Source organism: Planococcus citri, chromosome 5 (assembly GCF_950023065.1).
Source record: "Planococcus citri chromosome 5, ihPlaCitr1.1, whole genome shotgun sequence".
In the NCBI taxonomy this organism is placed as follows: Eukaryota; Metazoa; Arthropoda; class Insecta; order Hemiptera; family Pseudococcidae; genus Planococcus; species Planococcus citri.
This window is the reverse complement of record NC_088681.1, coordinates 50,789,619-50,806,310: the sequence shown is the minus strand read 5'-3', so window position 1 is coordinate 50,806,310 and position 16,692 is coordinate 50,789,619. Positions and strand designations below refer to the sequence as shown.

General features: G+C 34.7%; 2 protein-coding genes across 6 annotated transcripts in view; one reads left to right on the top strand and one right to left on the bottom strand.

The window, feature by feature from the left end:
* LOC135846364 (uncharacterized) overlaps positions 1 to 16,692 on the top strand; it is a 130,438-nt gene that overhangs the window by 1,514 nt on the left and 112,232 nt on the right. The gene's annotated exons all lie outside the window — the stretch shown is intronic.
* On the bottom strand, positions 7,334 to 9,478 carry LOC135846365 (prostatic spermine-binding protein-like). Its single transcript, XM_065365415.1, has 6 exons — positions 9,336 to 9,478; positions 9,105 to 9,152; positions 8,925 to 8,960; positions 8,636 to 8,698; positions 7,693 to 7,839; positions 7,334 to 7,579 (listed from the first exon to the last, which is right to left on the bottom strand). Coding segments are annotated over exons 1-6 (324 nt in total). The 5' UTR covers positions 9,364 to 9,478; the 3' UTR covers positions 7,334 to 7,577.

Sequence of the window (16,692 nt, the reverse complement as noted above, 5' to 3'; positions counted from 1 at the left end):
AAATGTAATTCTACGGGAAAAAATTGCACAAAATAACTGTAAAATTGGCATTAAACCCTTTGAAATATGAGAGCTGTCTGTAAAATGGATGAAAAAATGACAAAATAAAATAAAATTTTGTAGCCATTGCTTAAAATATTGTTAGAATGTCATGAAATCAGCTAAAAATAACAGTAGATGAAAAATCAGGAATGTCAAGACAAAATCCATAGTGGAGGCCTCATATGGGAAAAAAAATTGATCAAATATTGTCTAAATGGAATCTTTTAAAAATTACGTATCGAGTTCAATGGCATTTTATGATTTTAATATGTTATCATAATGATCCATTTTTTCAACTTTGGCTCAAATTTACAGAAATTTCATCAATTTTTTGGAAATTTTTCATGCTAATTTTTATGTTGATTTTTCAGTTTCTTTATTTTTTTTCTTTATTTTTTTTTTCACAGATTGTTTAGTTAAGTAATTTATCATTTTCAACAATTTTCCTGTCATTTGAGACTCTATGAAAATTTTTACGGATATTCTGATGATGAATCAACTGTTGTGAAATCAAATTTCATTTTGACGAGTCATTTTCTGACATTACGCGAGAATTTGAAAAATCAAAAAAAAGATAAAACTCAATGTCTTAATTTCCAAAAATTAATTGAAAAAAAGTCAATCAAGTACAAAGCTGAACAAATTTTGAAATTTATTTGATTTCAACATTTTTTTTGGGCTTCGTGTTTTCTTTATTTATTATAGAGACATTAAGGCGTCGACTAGAAAAAAATAGCTCTCTAAGTACCATAGATCAGGCTCAGGACCCACCCCCCCCCCCACTTTTTCGAGTATTTTTAAATTTATTTTTCGGGGTATTTTTTTCTTGGGACTTGATAGGATACATTTTGGTCAAATTTTGCAATAATTTTTCATAAATTTTCAACCATTTTCAACAACGTTTGATACTTATACTGTAAAATATTTTCAAGGGATTTTTTGCAGAATTGTAGAATTCCGTTCAATTTTGCTAATATAAAGCATTGTAATAGTCTCAAGTTTGTTAAGTTTGTTTTAAAAAATATATAATTTTTAAAAATTGGGCATTTATTTCACGAGTTACCCCAAAATCTTCATAATTTTCTAAGGGGGTCTCTACATTAAAAAATTCGTCAAATTTGCTACATTTTGAAGTTTTTTGAATCGCCAAAAAAAATCATCAAAAATCCAAAAGTGTACTTCAAAACCTAAAATTTTGGTTACAGGGGATTCAAGACATGCTTTTTCCATCTAGCTTGCTTTCGATAGATTTGAAAAGCGTCAGGTCGAGTGATTCTCTTGGAATAAGGACATAGACATATTTATATACATTTACGAGAATAGCAAAAAAATTCGTTTCACAAACTGTTTCGTGGGGGTTGAGGAGTGGCCACTATACCTACTCGAAAAATCTTGAAAAATTACCGGTGATAAGAGTTTTGAAACTAATACGGCCACTCATTGTTTGTTTTAAAAAACTTAATTAACGGGTATTAGGCCGGATTACAAAAATAAATTTTGCTAATATTTCGCAAGAATTACATCTAGCTTCTTCAGAGCAGTGTTCACCACTGAGGGTTCCTTCTTGATTGAGATCTAGTTATAGGTCCAAGTTGGGTGTGGTCTCTCTCCTGATTGGTCCCAGCACTAAGGGTGTGGCCTGTCACAAGGGTGTGGCTTCTTCCCTCATTGTGTTGGGTGTGGTCCTCAGAGTGAGAGTCTAGGGTGTGGTCCTGTCTTTGTCCCATTTCTTGGGTGTGTCCTTGATTGAGGTTTTCTTCCCAATTTTCAGCCTGGTGGCTTTTTGAGATTTGTCTTTTTTGGAGTATAGGCTTCCATGCTCTTGGTAGGGTGAACCCATCTTCTCTGTTGAAATTGTTGCCATGCTTGTAGATTTCAATGCTTTCTCTCACCATTCTGCCAGTCCACCTTGTTTCTCTTGACAATACTTTGGCTTTGGTGAAGTCCACAGTCTTTTGGCATTCTGCTGAATGTTCAGCCACAGCTGACTTCTTCACCCTTGCATGCCTTGTATCACTTTCATGTTCCTTTATCCTTGTTTTTATCTGTCTTCCAGTTTGCCCAACATAGTGTTTTCCACATCCACAGGTTATTTTGTATACTCCTTCTGTTTCCAAGGGGACTTTGTCCTTTGTTGAGGGGATTGTGTCTTTGATGGTTTTGAGAAGTTTGAATACTGGTTTTATATTATGTTTCCTGAGCAGCTTTCCAATCCTGTCTGTGGTATTTTGGACATATGGCATTATCACAATCTTTTCTTTTTCTTCAGGTTCCTCCTTAGGTACTCTTTCTTCCCCAGTTTGTCTGATTATTGATTTGATCAGCTGTTTGTTGTATCCGTTTTCTTGGAAAATGGTAGTTAGTTTCTCCAGTTCTTGTTCTAGGTTTTCTTCATGGCATACTATCCTGGCACGTTTGGCTAGAGTGTGGATTACTCCTTTCTTCTGTGCAGGATGGTGGTGGGAATCTGCCCTTATGTATTTGCTGGTGTGTGTGGGCTTCCTATATACATTGTGCTGCAGTTTTTTCCCAGTTTCTCTGTGTAGTTTAACATCAAGGAAGGCAAGCTCATTGTTTTTCTCCTCTTCTACAGCAGAGTTGGCGCGATTCCAGGAGCTTGAGAATCGGATTCCAAATGGTGTGATTCCACAAAATTTTGAGTCCCGATTCCGCTTATCAGATTCGCCAGATATAGGAATCCGAATCCGAATCGTAATTTTCGATTCCGATTCCTTTCGCGACTCCGATTCAGATTCCACTCACGACTCATCTTAGGATCCTCTCACGACTCCAACCAGATTCCTCTCACGACTCCAGCCAGATTCCCATCACAACTCCTTAAATTTCATAAAAATGAAGCATTGAAGATGAAATGAACATTCTAACAAACATGAGTAAATAAATATAAAGGCTCGTCTGTACTGGTACCTAATTAAAAAAGCAAGAAATAAAATAAATTGAAAAATGAAAATACATTCTGTTGTTCTGTAGCTGTATTTTGTTTTTCAATGAATTCAGGAATATTACAAATAATATCTGTAAATGTAAGATAGAAATAAATTCTACTTATTCCACTGATTTTTCAATTCAGCAGTTTCACACATATTCGAAAAAATGATGCTTTTTTCATTCACATTATTTGTTGAAGAATCCCCCCTCCCCCCCCCCAAAAAACCAATAAATCTTTGTCAGTTTCGGAAAAACTGGAAAAAGCGAGAATTTTTGTCAAAAATCAAAATTGAATGATCGATAATTTTAGCAAAATGCAAAACTTTTTGGCAATTAAATTATTAATTGCAAAATATGACGTTCTTTATCTTTGGTAATTTTTTTGAAAATTTATCAAATTCAATTCTGTTTCTGTTCATTCATTTATCTGATTGCCAATTCTGAAATATGAGTCTTTTGAAGTAAGGACCAACCAAATTACTCACAGAAAACCATTTTATTAATGCCTAATTAATTATTAATTCATTTTGTTAACAAAATAAAAAACAGCATGAAATTGTTTACAAGTTACATTACAACAAAGATCTAAAGTTCATTGTTATTGTACATAAAATTTCTCGTAGAATCAGCTACAGCAAGTGATGGTGAGGATTAAGTGAATCACAAATTAACATTCTTTACTTTTTTTTATAAGTATTTCGTTACCATATTTTTTTTCTTGTGATTTTTTATGTAGGTAGTCATTGAATTATAAAATACATACTCATACATACTCAAGTTACAGTTATCATGAATAATTATTATGCCACATATGCTCCGCAGACCTATACAGTCCAGTACACATACAGATTTGTTGCGTTTTCTGCGTGGAAAAAAATTGAAGGATCCACCCCCCTCGAGAGGGAGCCATGTACTGTAGCTGATTCTACGAGAAATTTTATGTACAATAACAATGAACTTATGTAATTTTCCCATAGCAATGAAACCAACATCACGAAAATAACTTTATTTCAAAAATTGTGAAAATTGAGGGGGGCTGAGGGGCTCTGGAGAGGGGTAGGTGAGTGTAGCAGAAAATCGGAGATCATATTCGTGCTCAGCGGTATCGAATCATATGAAAACAACACCAACATCATCAAAATAACTATATTTCGAAAATCGTGAAAATTGAGGGGGGCTGAGGGGCTGTGGAGAGGGGTAGGTGAGTGTAGCAGAAAATCTGAGGTCATATTCGTGCTCAGCGGTATCGAATCATATGAAAACGATACCCTACTCATTGATAGTTATTTTTTTCAAAATTCCCATTTCACCCCCCACCCCCCTACGATACATTATTCCAAGTTTTCACCACGGCGCACCAAAGCAAAAATTTCTAATATAGTATATGATGTTTGGGGGCCAAAAATACATCCAAAAAACGTGTTTACAAAATTGTACCTCGCAATCTTGATTGTTAATAGGCATAAAAAAATGAAAAAAACGCCATTTTGAGGGGTAAATTTGAGGGGAGGGGGTTGAAAATTTTTGTGTGAATACCTATCAAGGATATACATAACTTCCAGAAAAATTTTCAAAATCGGTTGAAATGGGGCTGAGAAAAGTGCTACTGAAATTTCAAAAAAGGGGGCTCCGCAAAAAGGGTAGGGGGTGTGGATCTGAAATTTTTTGCGCAGAGGTTTCTCTATGGTACCCACCTTTCATGTTAAACGCTTTTGGGGACCATTTCACCCCTCTTAGGCGCCTATAGCCCTTATGTATTTTTTGGGGAACCCCCTTTTTGGAATGGTTGTGGTTCCACCCCCCTTGGGGGTAGAAAGAAAGTTGATATATCACTAGATCGGAAATTTGACGTAGATTCTTATCCGACCACCTATTTCTCGCTAAAATGCAATGCGGGGGAGAAAATTGCAAAAAACTGGTTTTGGGGGGCTTAGATCCACAATAGGGGAGAACGCACACCAGGGACGACCGGGGACTCATCGGATTCGTGTTCAGCACAAAAAAATGGACCAGTATACCAAAATTCAGCTTTCTCCCCCATTTTTCCCAATGGAATGCTATTTTTCCTGGACTATTGTGCTTTTCAATTGAATTTGGGTGATTTCGTTCATTGTGAGAGTCTAGAGAATCGTAATGAGGAGTCGTGAGAATCGTAATGAGGAGTCGTGAGAATTGTAATATCGGAGTCGCGAGAATCGAAATATCGGAGTCGCGAGAATCGAAATATCGGAGTCGCGAGAATCAAATTACCGGAATCGCGAATCATATTACATTTGCGATTCCTGCTTGAAAAGAGTCAGATTTCACATTTTTCGATTCATCTGTCAGGTGAATCGAAAATGGAATCCGATTCCGGAATCGGATTCATGCGATTCTCACGACTCCTTAAAAAAATCGGAATCGCGCCATCTCTGTTCTACAGTGAATTTTATGGCTGGGTGAATGCTGTTCAGGTGTTGTGTGAATTCTTGCAGTTTGTCTCTTCCATGTTGCCAAATAGCAAACACATCATCCACATATCTTAGCCAGATCTTTGGTTTCAAGGTTGCTGTCTCCAAGGCTTTTTCCTCAAACTTTTCCATGTAGAAGTTTGCCACTTTGGGGGAGAGAGGTGAGCCCATAGCTACTCCATCTTTTTGTTCATAGAATTCTCCATTGTATAGAAAATAGCTCGCTTTCAGGCAGTGGTCAAAGAGTTTGGCCAAATCACTAGGGAACAATTCCTCCAGGTATTCCAGGGTTTCCTTCAGGGGTACTTTGGTGAACAAGGATTCCACATCAAAGCTGACTAGAATGTCTCCTTCCTCAGTGATGATGTCTTTTGTTTTCTCAACAAAGTCTGCTGTGTTCTTCACAAAGCTGGTGGTGTTGCCCACATGAGGGGATAGCTCTTTGGACAGATATTTGGCCAGGTTGTAAGTTGGTCCATTGATACTAGATACAATTGGTCTCAGTGGTACATCTTTTTTGTGGATCTTTGGCAGTCCATAGAGTTTTGGAACTCTGGAGTCCTGGGGGGTTATCCACTTTTTTGTTTTGGCATCAATGCTGGTGGATTCATTTATCAATTTCTTGGTTGCATTTTCAAATCTTGTAGTTGGGTTCCTTTTGGCCTTCTGGTAAGTCTGATCGTGGCAAAATTCAAAATAATATTGTTACTTAAGGTCGAAAAATTCGAAAAAATTCAGGTTCATTGCCCTCTCTACATAGTACCTCTACCTTCAATGTCCACTTATCGTCAATAAAATCAAAAATGGCTCAAGATAACATAAACTTTTATGAATAACAATACATTTTGGGAGGTTTCAACCCTCCCCCTCCTCTCAAGGATCCATTTAGCTAGGTACCTCTTCATGTTGTCAGTTGATAAAAAAAATTGGGCTGGACGAAAAAAATACCTACACTACCAAGTCAAATTTCAAGGGCTAGATTTCATTGTCAATTTTTGGCCAATTTTTGAAAATCCTTTGATTCATTTTGCTTGAAAAAATCAAAATCAACATAGGTAGATAAGCAAACCTGAAAGTATAGGTATTCCAGTTTTTACTGACAAATTATAATTTTTGGAAATTCATGTCAGAATCGCTCGAAAGAGTCACAAACATGGTATATCCGAGTTGGTGGGTTCCTCTGAATTTCATTTTTTAGTCCTTTTTATGGTCTTTATTCAGAAACTGGAAAATTGAAAAATACATCTACGATTCTAGGACGACTGGAGACCAATCACCAATCAATGGAAAAGGTTGATACAGGGTATTGATCGAGTTTCAGTTTTATTCCTCGATTTGATACAAACGAGTCTCGTGTAAAAATTAATCAAACCTATAAACTTCCAAAAATGTGCCAAAAATTAACAAATAAAATTGAACCACTGAAATTTTGACTGGTCAATAATCAAGTACTTTTCGGATGCTCTCTCAATTTTTTTTGCAATCTCCTAATTTTTGATAAACATTCAAACGCTAAATTTTAAAAATTTTGAAGGAATAATTTTCTAAAAAATCAATTGTAGAAGAAAAATTCTAGTGAGGGTAGAAAAAATTTGTAGATATCAAAGCCATGATTTTCAAAACTGAAAATAAAATTCAGTTTGAATTTTTTTACATGTTACGTAAAATAAAAAGTCTATTGATTGAAAAAATCTGATTTTCTAATCTCAAAACTGCAGGAATTTGAACATTCTCGATTTTGAGACGATTTTTTTCAATAAAGCCTCAAAAAATTCCAATTCATATTTTTGAATTTCCACTCGAGTAAGATGATCAGAATTAAATAACTCAAATATTCCTCTTCAACTAACTCCGGTACCCCTCGATTGTATGTAAAAAATATTGATCAACACTGTCAAATAATCGATTGTAATCTAATGTTTCATCAGTAAACAAGAACTTATACTTAAATTGGTAGGTACCTATCCATGTAATCTAAACCTAATATTCCAAAAAAATTACACCTAACTTAATTTAAATTACTTATTAACATAAAGGAAATTCACTATACGAGTATGTGCTGTAAACGTTGGCATCACTTTCTGAATGCACAGAATAAATGGGTAGGTAGGTACTTCGTCGTATTTAAATATCTTCCTCTATAAAATTGAAAAAAAAAAACATGAAATTTATGTTATGATGCAAGAAGTTAGGTAGGTACTTAGGTTAATGATATGTAGTAGTGCAGATAATTTTATTATTAATTGCTTACATGAGCCTATGTCTGTATCATCGAAGTCGTCACCAATGGCGTCGAGGGATTTCTTGAATTCCTCATCTTCAACGAGATTTTTTTCTTTTTCAGGATTAACCTCGTTCTGTTCATTTTCGTCATCGACACTGTCTTCTTCAGGTGCCTCTGTAAACATAAACAATTTGAGTATGATTCGAATTCTTGTGAGCGGTAAAGCAATACCTAACACGTTTAAAATTATGAAATAGTTAACACTAGGCAACGGCATATTTGTGTTCGGGTTGAACCTAAAACAAAAAACAGAGTGGGGTTTTTCAATTTGAGTTGTTTTTGTAGTCAGGAGAGATGATCAAAGTTGCAAAAATGGCCGTTTTTGCCCGATTTCACGAGCTTGTGGAGACATCAGTATTATGTTTAAAAAAAAACCAAGGTCATATTCGGATTCTACGCACTTTTTTAAGTAAACAATTTCACCGGATTTTTGATTTTCGAAGTTTCAAGCGCATACGGAAGATTTTGTTTGTAACATATTTTAAAACTTGGAGCGAGAGCCTCGCCCGCGCGAACACGGTTCCGAGCCACGATTACGTGGTGGAGTAACGCCAGCGTCGCGCGCTCCGAGTTTTAAAATATGTTACAAACAAAAATCTTCCGTATGCGCTTGAAACTTCGAAAATCAAAAATCCGGTGAAATTGTTTACTTAAAAAAGTGCGTAGAATCCGAATATGACCTTGTTTTTTTTTTAAACATAACACTGATGTCTCCACAAACTTGTGAAATAGGGCAAAAACGGCCATTTTTGCAACTTTGATCATCTCTCCTGACTACAAAAACAACTCAAATTGAAAAACCCCACTCTGTTTTTTGTTTTGGGGTCTAAACTATCGATTAAGCCCATTTTCAACCCGAACACAAAAAAAAGGTCAAAAATTGTTGCCTAGTGTAATCTAAATTCTGTACCTTTAACTTCAACATCGTCATGGACCTTCTCCTTCTCATCCTTCTCCTTATCGTCGAATAGCGCTGAAAACATTTAAAAATAAGTACATGAAATCATAGTTTTGAAAAGAAAAGAACTATTATTTCCCTGATATCTAGCTGTTTTAGTTCTAAAAAACAGCAGATAAGAATGTTGAGAGAGGGAATGGTGATATTGATGATCTGCGATTTATTTTATTTCCTTCCCTGAGACTGAGTATGCCTTACAGTCTTTTATTCAATAAATTGAAACCCAATAATATTATCTTACAATCAGTGTCGTCGTCACTGCTATCACTTTCACCCCCTGAAAAACATGTAAAAATGCATTTAGGTATATTAATTTCATCAATCATCAGGTAACGCGCAGTGATAATACATATAAGTCATATAACAAGTTGAATCAACTTGCTTTTTCAATTAATAAACAGATAGAAAAAAATTAAGTTACCAGGAGTACCGGTACGTGGCCCCTTGACCAACGTAATGGAACATAAACCTGTGAGAAAAAAAATGAGCAAGTGTTATTTCACCGATAAAATTAATACATAGGTACCTACTTAATGAGAACTATTTGACACAGTGACACATTAATTAAGCAGATTAGAGTACCTACTTAAGTAATATTATTCAGTACCAAAATGGTAGACTTCAAGTATTTCCAGTATACTTTTTTACTTACCGAATATCAAAACCCAAATTCCAATCATATTCTTATCAAACGTTTTGAAAATCTTGAACCTGAACTTGAAACGATTTTTAAGAAAATTACGAATTTCTTGGCAACCGAATGCAAAGTGAATACGTGAAACAGTGATGACAAATAAAATCATAAGAATCGGAAACATATTTGTCGATTATGACGTACGCAGTAATATCACGTAGGTATTGTTTATTCAAGTTTAATTTAGTCGTATTATTGAGAAAATTTTTTCATGTGTTGGAAGCAGAGCAAACTTCTTTCAATTGCATGAATTCAAAGCTTTAGGTATCGTACATTTTTTTCAAATTTGCCATTCCGAAAATCAGAAAATCTCGATCTCGAAAATTACAAAAAATTACTCCTCGAATCCAATAACTTGAAACAATCACCAGCTCCAATAGTGCCATTGGAGCTAAATTTTGAATATTTTTAGCCGAAAATGGAAATTTAAAAGTCATGTAGCCCGAAAAACCTAATCTCGAATAAAACAAAATTCCTGTTTGGTACTTCCATAAATTCAAAAGGGAAGATGACAATTTTTAAATGAACCTTACTTAATGTGAGTATTGTTTGTAGGATTTATGTTTTTGATTCTTGTCTTTTCTGGGTAGTAGACAGAAAACTCAAAAAAAAAAAAAAACAGTTTCGGAGTTTTTGATTTAGCAATTTTTCATTCTGTTTCAAATAAGGAGGTCTTCTGCGATATGTAGGTAATTAGGTATGTAGCTTTTTTCAGTGACTTGAGTATTGAGGGATTAAATATGGAGGCAAAAATCTTCAATGCTGTCCTTTGTTGTATTATTTTTCATTTCTGACTGCGGGAGATACGTTTCGAGGGTACTTTTAAACTTCTCATTTGGCAGTTTTTTAAAACTATTTCTATGTAAGTACCTAAGAGTGAAGTGAGAAAATAAAACTTAAACTCAACATTGGGACATTTATTCTCAATATTTTACCATCAATAAAAGAGATATGCTACCTATGAGGAATCTACAAAAATTTGACCCATTATCAGAATATTTTTTCCCAACTGACTCCAGCTGACCAGATTAACTAATATAGGTAACTTTATAACTTATATTTACTTATTATTTTAATTGTTATAGGTCTACTCAATTTCTACATTCTATAATTAAATTTTATCTAACTTATTTGCAGTATTTACACGGATTTTGAATTCTCTGAGAATGTCTAAAAATCTGTCTCCATAAAAATACCTACCCATAAGAAACGTATTAGGTATTAATGCAAGAAGTGATTTTAAAACTAATGTAGGTAGATAAGTAGGTATACCTACCAATCTAATTACAAAGAAATAACTAATTTCTTACTTTAATAGTCGTCATCGTCATAATCATCGCCCACCGCTCTGACATTATCGTATGCAGCAGTATCGTAACTGAAATCGTATGGAACACCGTTGTGAACTGCAAAAATGAGCAATTTCGGTATAATAGTGGAGGCAAATAAGAAAAAGAAAAAACATTTTTGTCTACCCAAGCTTTTATGATGAAAAATTGTCAGGGGTGGTCCCCTGAATAATTCCTGAGAACTACCACCCCACAGACCCCCGGCTACTTTTTTTATGGGGGGTTGAACCCCCCCAAAATGGGTTTTTTGCAGTTTTATCCTCAGGGGTTGACTTTACGTCGAAAATAGCTTTAGTTTTGTGTTCTACGTCAAATTTCCGATCTAGTGATGTATCAACTGTCCTTCTACCCCTAAGGGGGGGGTGGGCCTAGAACCATTCAAAAATGAGGGGTTTTCTAAAAAACACAAAACAGTTATCGGTACATATGAGGGATGAAATGGCCCCCGAGAGCGTTCGGGTTGATACTAGCATGGAAGGTGGGTACCATCAAAAAACTACCGCGTGAAAAATTTCAGATCCACACCACCTCCCCTTTTTGGGGGACCCCCCTTTTCAGAAATTTCAAAAACACTTTTCTCAGCCCCATTTCAACCGATTTTGAAAATTTTTCAGTATGTTATGTATATCCTTAGTAGGAACCCCCACAAAAATTTTCAACCCCCTCCCCTCATATTTACCCCTCAAAGCAACGTTTTTCAACTCATTTTATGCTTTTTAACAATAGTAAAAATTGAGGGCGCTAAGTGCTCTGGAGGGGGCTAGATGAGTGTAGCAAAAAATCTGACTACATATTCGTGCTCAGCGGTATCGAATCATGAGAAAACGACACCACACTCATTAATACTTAGTTATTTTCCCCAAAATTCTCATTTTACCCCAACCCTCCCTAAGACACATTTTTACACCGTTTTGAGGGGTAAGTATGAGGGGAGGGGGTTGAAAATTTTTATGGGGGTTCCTACTAAGGATATAAATAACATACTGAAAAATTTTCAAAATCGGTTGAAATGGGGCTGAGAAAAGTGTTTTTGAAATTTCTGAAAAGGGGGGTCCCCCAAAAAGGGGAGGTGGTGTAGATCTGAAATTTTTCACGCGGTAGTTTTTTGATGGTACCCACCTTCCATGCTAGTATCAACCCGAACGCTCTCGGGGGCCATTTCATCCCTCATATGTACCGATAACTGTTTTGTGTTTTTTAGAAAACCCCTCATTTTTGAATGGTTCTAGGCCCACCCCCCCTTAGGGGTAGAAGGACAGTTGATACATCACTAGATCGGAAATTTGACGTAGAACACAAAACTAAAGCTATTTTCGACGTAAAGTCAACCCCTGAGGATAAAACTGCAAAAAACCCATTTTGGGGGGGTTCAACCCCCCATAAAAAAAGTAGCCGGGGGTCTGTGGGGTGGTAGTTCTCAGGAATTATTCAGGGGACCACCCCTGACAATTTTTCATCATAAAAGCTTGGGTAGCCAAAAATGTTTTTTCTTTCTAAATATGATGCTAATTTGCCTCCACTATAATATATTACACATTGGTCTAGTGGAATTCTTGTACTTAGATACAAGCGAGAAAGCAACTTGTAAATAATTATGCCCAAGTCTAAATTTCTTACCATCTGTTTCATCATCGCTATTCCAATCAACATCGAATTGAGCTGAAAGAATTTTTTTTAATTTAATAGGTAGGTATTATCATTGTAAAAATTGAATGAGTTATCGGCTTCACCGATTCGTCACATAAATATAATATGCAAGTCAAAATGACACTCTACGCGGTCAGTACAATTTTACAGTTTTCAGCTGAGCAGAAAATAATATTTGAAATAGGTAGGTACTCTTACGTGTGCCTGTATAATTGGTGAAAAGCTTGCATATTTATGAAAAAATGAGTAGCCTAACAATCTCGTTTTTTAATTTAAGTACACAAATAATAAAGTAATGTGTAAATTCGAATATCTTACTGTCATTCCCAACATAATGATTATCTAAAAGAATAGATATAGGCTGTGTATTATTGAAATCGAATTAAATGAATTTAAATTGGCCTAATGTAAGTATAGATTGAGAAATTTTTTATGAAGTCGAATTTGTTACCTGGACTCATAGGTGGAGTCTCAAAATCGTTTGGATCGTCTGCAAATACGAAAAATTTTCATCACTTGAGTACCATTTTCACGAAGTTACGAAAGTACATACTACATAGAAAATACATTAAAACAAATGTTGGGGATTTTGGCTACCTTCAGAAGAAACTTTCAGTTTTCGTTGTCGTTGAAAGTTACTCAGAATTTTTTTTTAGCTCCAGAGGTGCTCCTTGGAAAGGAAATATGGGCCCTCAAAAAGGATGCATTTTGGTTTTTTCGCTTTAGCCCCATGCCAACTTTTTTTGGAAAAAATAAACCTGCTAAATGAAAATATTTGAGATTCTGCGTCGACCTAGGCAATTGCCATCAAAATCCAAAACCACTTTCAGGGTTCTACTGAACGGTTAAAAATTTGCAAATTGCTTATTTTTGAATAGATTTCTGTTTTGAAAATATTTTCTTCTCAAATGTTTCCCAAGATAAAAAAACATTATTTCTGAAACTGAGGAAATCTTTTGAAACGCGGTGGTGTCAATTTTTCGGTCATCATTACCCATTTCAAAAAAATTGAGATACCTAGCCAAAAACATAATTTAACGTGCCTTTACTGCAACAAAGGCCAAAGGCATGGCAAGAACTAAAATTTTTTGGTTTTTCAAAATTGGCAACAATTAATGATAAAAAAAATTGGTTGTATTCTGAAATGTTTTTCCAATTACCTACAGAAAATACATGTACATATTATTGTTCCATGTTTTGGCTTTTAATTCATAGAAAATACTTATTGAGAAGAAAGATTTTAAAATCACGATGCAAATTTCTTATGGGCAAAATTGATACAGAATCTCAAATAGGTACTGCTTTTTGGAACTGAGTTATTTTTTTCAAAACAGGTTGAGTAAAGGCTAGAGCGAAAAAACTACGATTATTTCGTAAATTTTTCCTCTTTGAGTACCCATATCTCCTCTTCAGGGGCACCTTCCCTCCAGCTAAAATTTTAATTGTTTTTTTGGATATCAAGCTTTTTCGTAGGTATTGTGAAAAGATTGAAAAAATTTGCAAGAATCAATAATTTTTTTTTCACATTTACTTATTATGCAAAAAAAAAAATACCTAATCGTTTTGGTTCTACGTGTAAAATTTTCCTGACTCTCGTAGAGATAAGTACATATGTATTTATCGTGTGAATGTTGATTTTTAAAATCTGGAGTAAAAATTAAAGGCGTGTGGAAAGATTGCGATAGCCTGCTTTTTTTTCAATCACTTCTGCGTGAGAATTCTTCGGGGTTATTTTCAAGATTTGAACATCGATTAGGTTTAGATGACGTTTTTTATTCGATAAAAGTTCTAATATCTTACTCTGTTCTGATTCACTGGCAACCGCTGAAAATATGTAGAAGAAAAATAATTATACTTAAGTACTATTAATTAACATGGTAAAGAAAAAATCGATGTGAACTCAAATTTATTGTATGAATTGAATCTAAATTTCTTACTATATTCACTGACAGAATCATCGTCTTCAGTTTCCTCATCGTCTACAGCGAACATGAAAAAATTGCACATTAAATCTCAAAAATTAACTGTTTTACGATTGATTCAAATCATAAAATTTAAAAATTCAGAGAAAGAGATACTTACCGGAATCCTGCCCTCTGACCAACATAACGGAATAAAAACCTGAAAAAAAGGGTCTCTAAATTTATATTAATGTTACCTACTATAAAGGTATAGGCGTAAATGTGTTATTCAAAATCCATTTTATATTTTACCCAGGGTTAAAAACAAAATCCCAATCATCTTCTTGTCCCACATTTCAAAATGTTCAATTCGACCGTGGAGTAACTTTCAGAAAAATGGTAAAATATCTGGCAATCGAAGGCAATATGAAGGTATATCGTGAAACAGTCTCGATTGCAAAATTGTTTGGATTTGAAAAACTTTGATTGATCTTCATGTATAGGTACGCAGATGTCTTGCAGAATGTTTACTCAAGTTTCGTTTATCGGTGAAAACGTTTTTCTCCACTTACTTACGTCGAAAACAACATGGATTCGTAGATATATGTGCGAATGCAGAAAATTCAGATTTTTTTTTTGTTTCTGAAAGACATAAAATTTGAAGCAAAAAACTCTACGTAGACCTATCATAGGTGACTACAATTCATATCACTTTGTACGCTTCTAGGATTTTTCTTTCATCTTCTGTAAGAAAATATTACATAAATTGAATAGGCACTTGACTTACTTATTGCCAGGGGATGATTGCCGGGCATCTCTACCGATTTTTTGAAATATTGTGCACGAGAAAGGTATCCCAACCAGCAGAAAATTGTTTAGACTGGATAAAAAAAAATCAAAAGAAGGTTCAAAAGGGCATACAAGACCATGTTAAATTTTAAAGGATGACTTCAATTTTTCAATTTTGGATGTATTTTTGTAAATTTATCAAGGTTTTATTTCCTTGGAAGAAATAAAATTCGAGTAGAAAGCTGAAATTTTCGAGGTTCATTTTGGGCGCAAACCAGATTAATTTCTAAAAGATGAAAATATGGCCTTCAAAATACAAATAATTGTACGAATATGGCCCAGTTGAAAGATTCTCACAGTTGTAATTATCCAATTCCAATCGAATTATTCTTGGGACTTAGGACATTTTTTGGTTGAAAAATTCGAATCTCAAGAATAAATTTTATTTTTTCATAGACACCGGCTTCTAAATGTGATGCTTGATGGCAATTCAAACGAGGCCATGAAAATAATAATGTATGTTTTCTGGCAAGAATGACCATGTCCAAAAAAATTGCACCAAAATGTTCAAAAATTCGCAAAAAATTTGAAAATGTACTTCAGCACCTCAAATTTTTGTTTCTTACGCAGATTTTGCATGTTTTGTCCTTTTCTTGCCGATTAGTATACTTAGTAGTTCTGTCACCGTTCAACTGTGAACTTGAATCAGTTTGTGGGCTGTGGGGGCACTTTTTTCTCTCTTTTTTTTCAAACAAATGAAAAAAAATATTATGCATCCACTGCAAATTTTTGCAACTGAGCCATCTTCAGAAACGTTTTTCATAATTGTTTCGATTGCTTATATTTTTACTCAAATTTTAGGCGTTTGTCTCATTTTGATACTAAACTCCTCAATTTAATAAATTCCCTTAGAAAAAATTATTACCTACTACCTACCAAAATTCAATAATTTTAATAAATTTGTTTGATATTATAATTGAATACATTTATGCAAGAAGGGCCTATACCTCTATGTGCCCAAATGGCGCGCATGCGCGCATCGTGATCGGTCATCCTTCGGCTACCTACTCAACGAGTATCATCTTCATGCTGCCTTCCTACACCCTACAATGACGTCACAAAATGTAACCGCACACGTTTTCATCCAGTATCGTGTATGCATAAATTCCATATTTTCGTTTCATTAATTCAAAAACTTACAATGAATCCTAAAACAATGGTACAAATAATACCCTCCCTCATGTTTTTGGGGTCGCAGAATACGAATTTGACAATATTTTTTTTGTAGGGGTGAGGGGTGAGGAGGTGAAGGGGGTGAAAAATTCAAAATTTGACACTAATGATGTGTGATATGTCGAAATGTATGTTTTTGAGGGTGTAGATCACGAATCTGACAATGTTTTTTTTCGTAGGGGTGAATGGTAGGGGATGAAGGGGGTAAAAACAGTGAAAATTCAAAATTTGACTATAATGATGTGTGATATGTCGAAATGTATGTTTTTGAGGTCGCAGAATACGAATTTGACATTGTTTTTTTCGTAGGGGTGAATAGTGGGGAATGAAGGGGATGAAAAATTCAAAATTTGACCATAATAATTTGTGATATGTCGAAATGTATGTTTGTGAGGG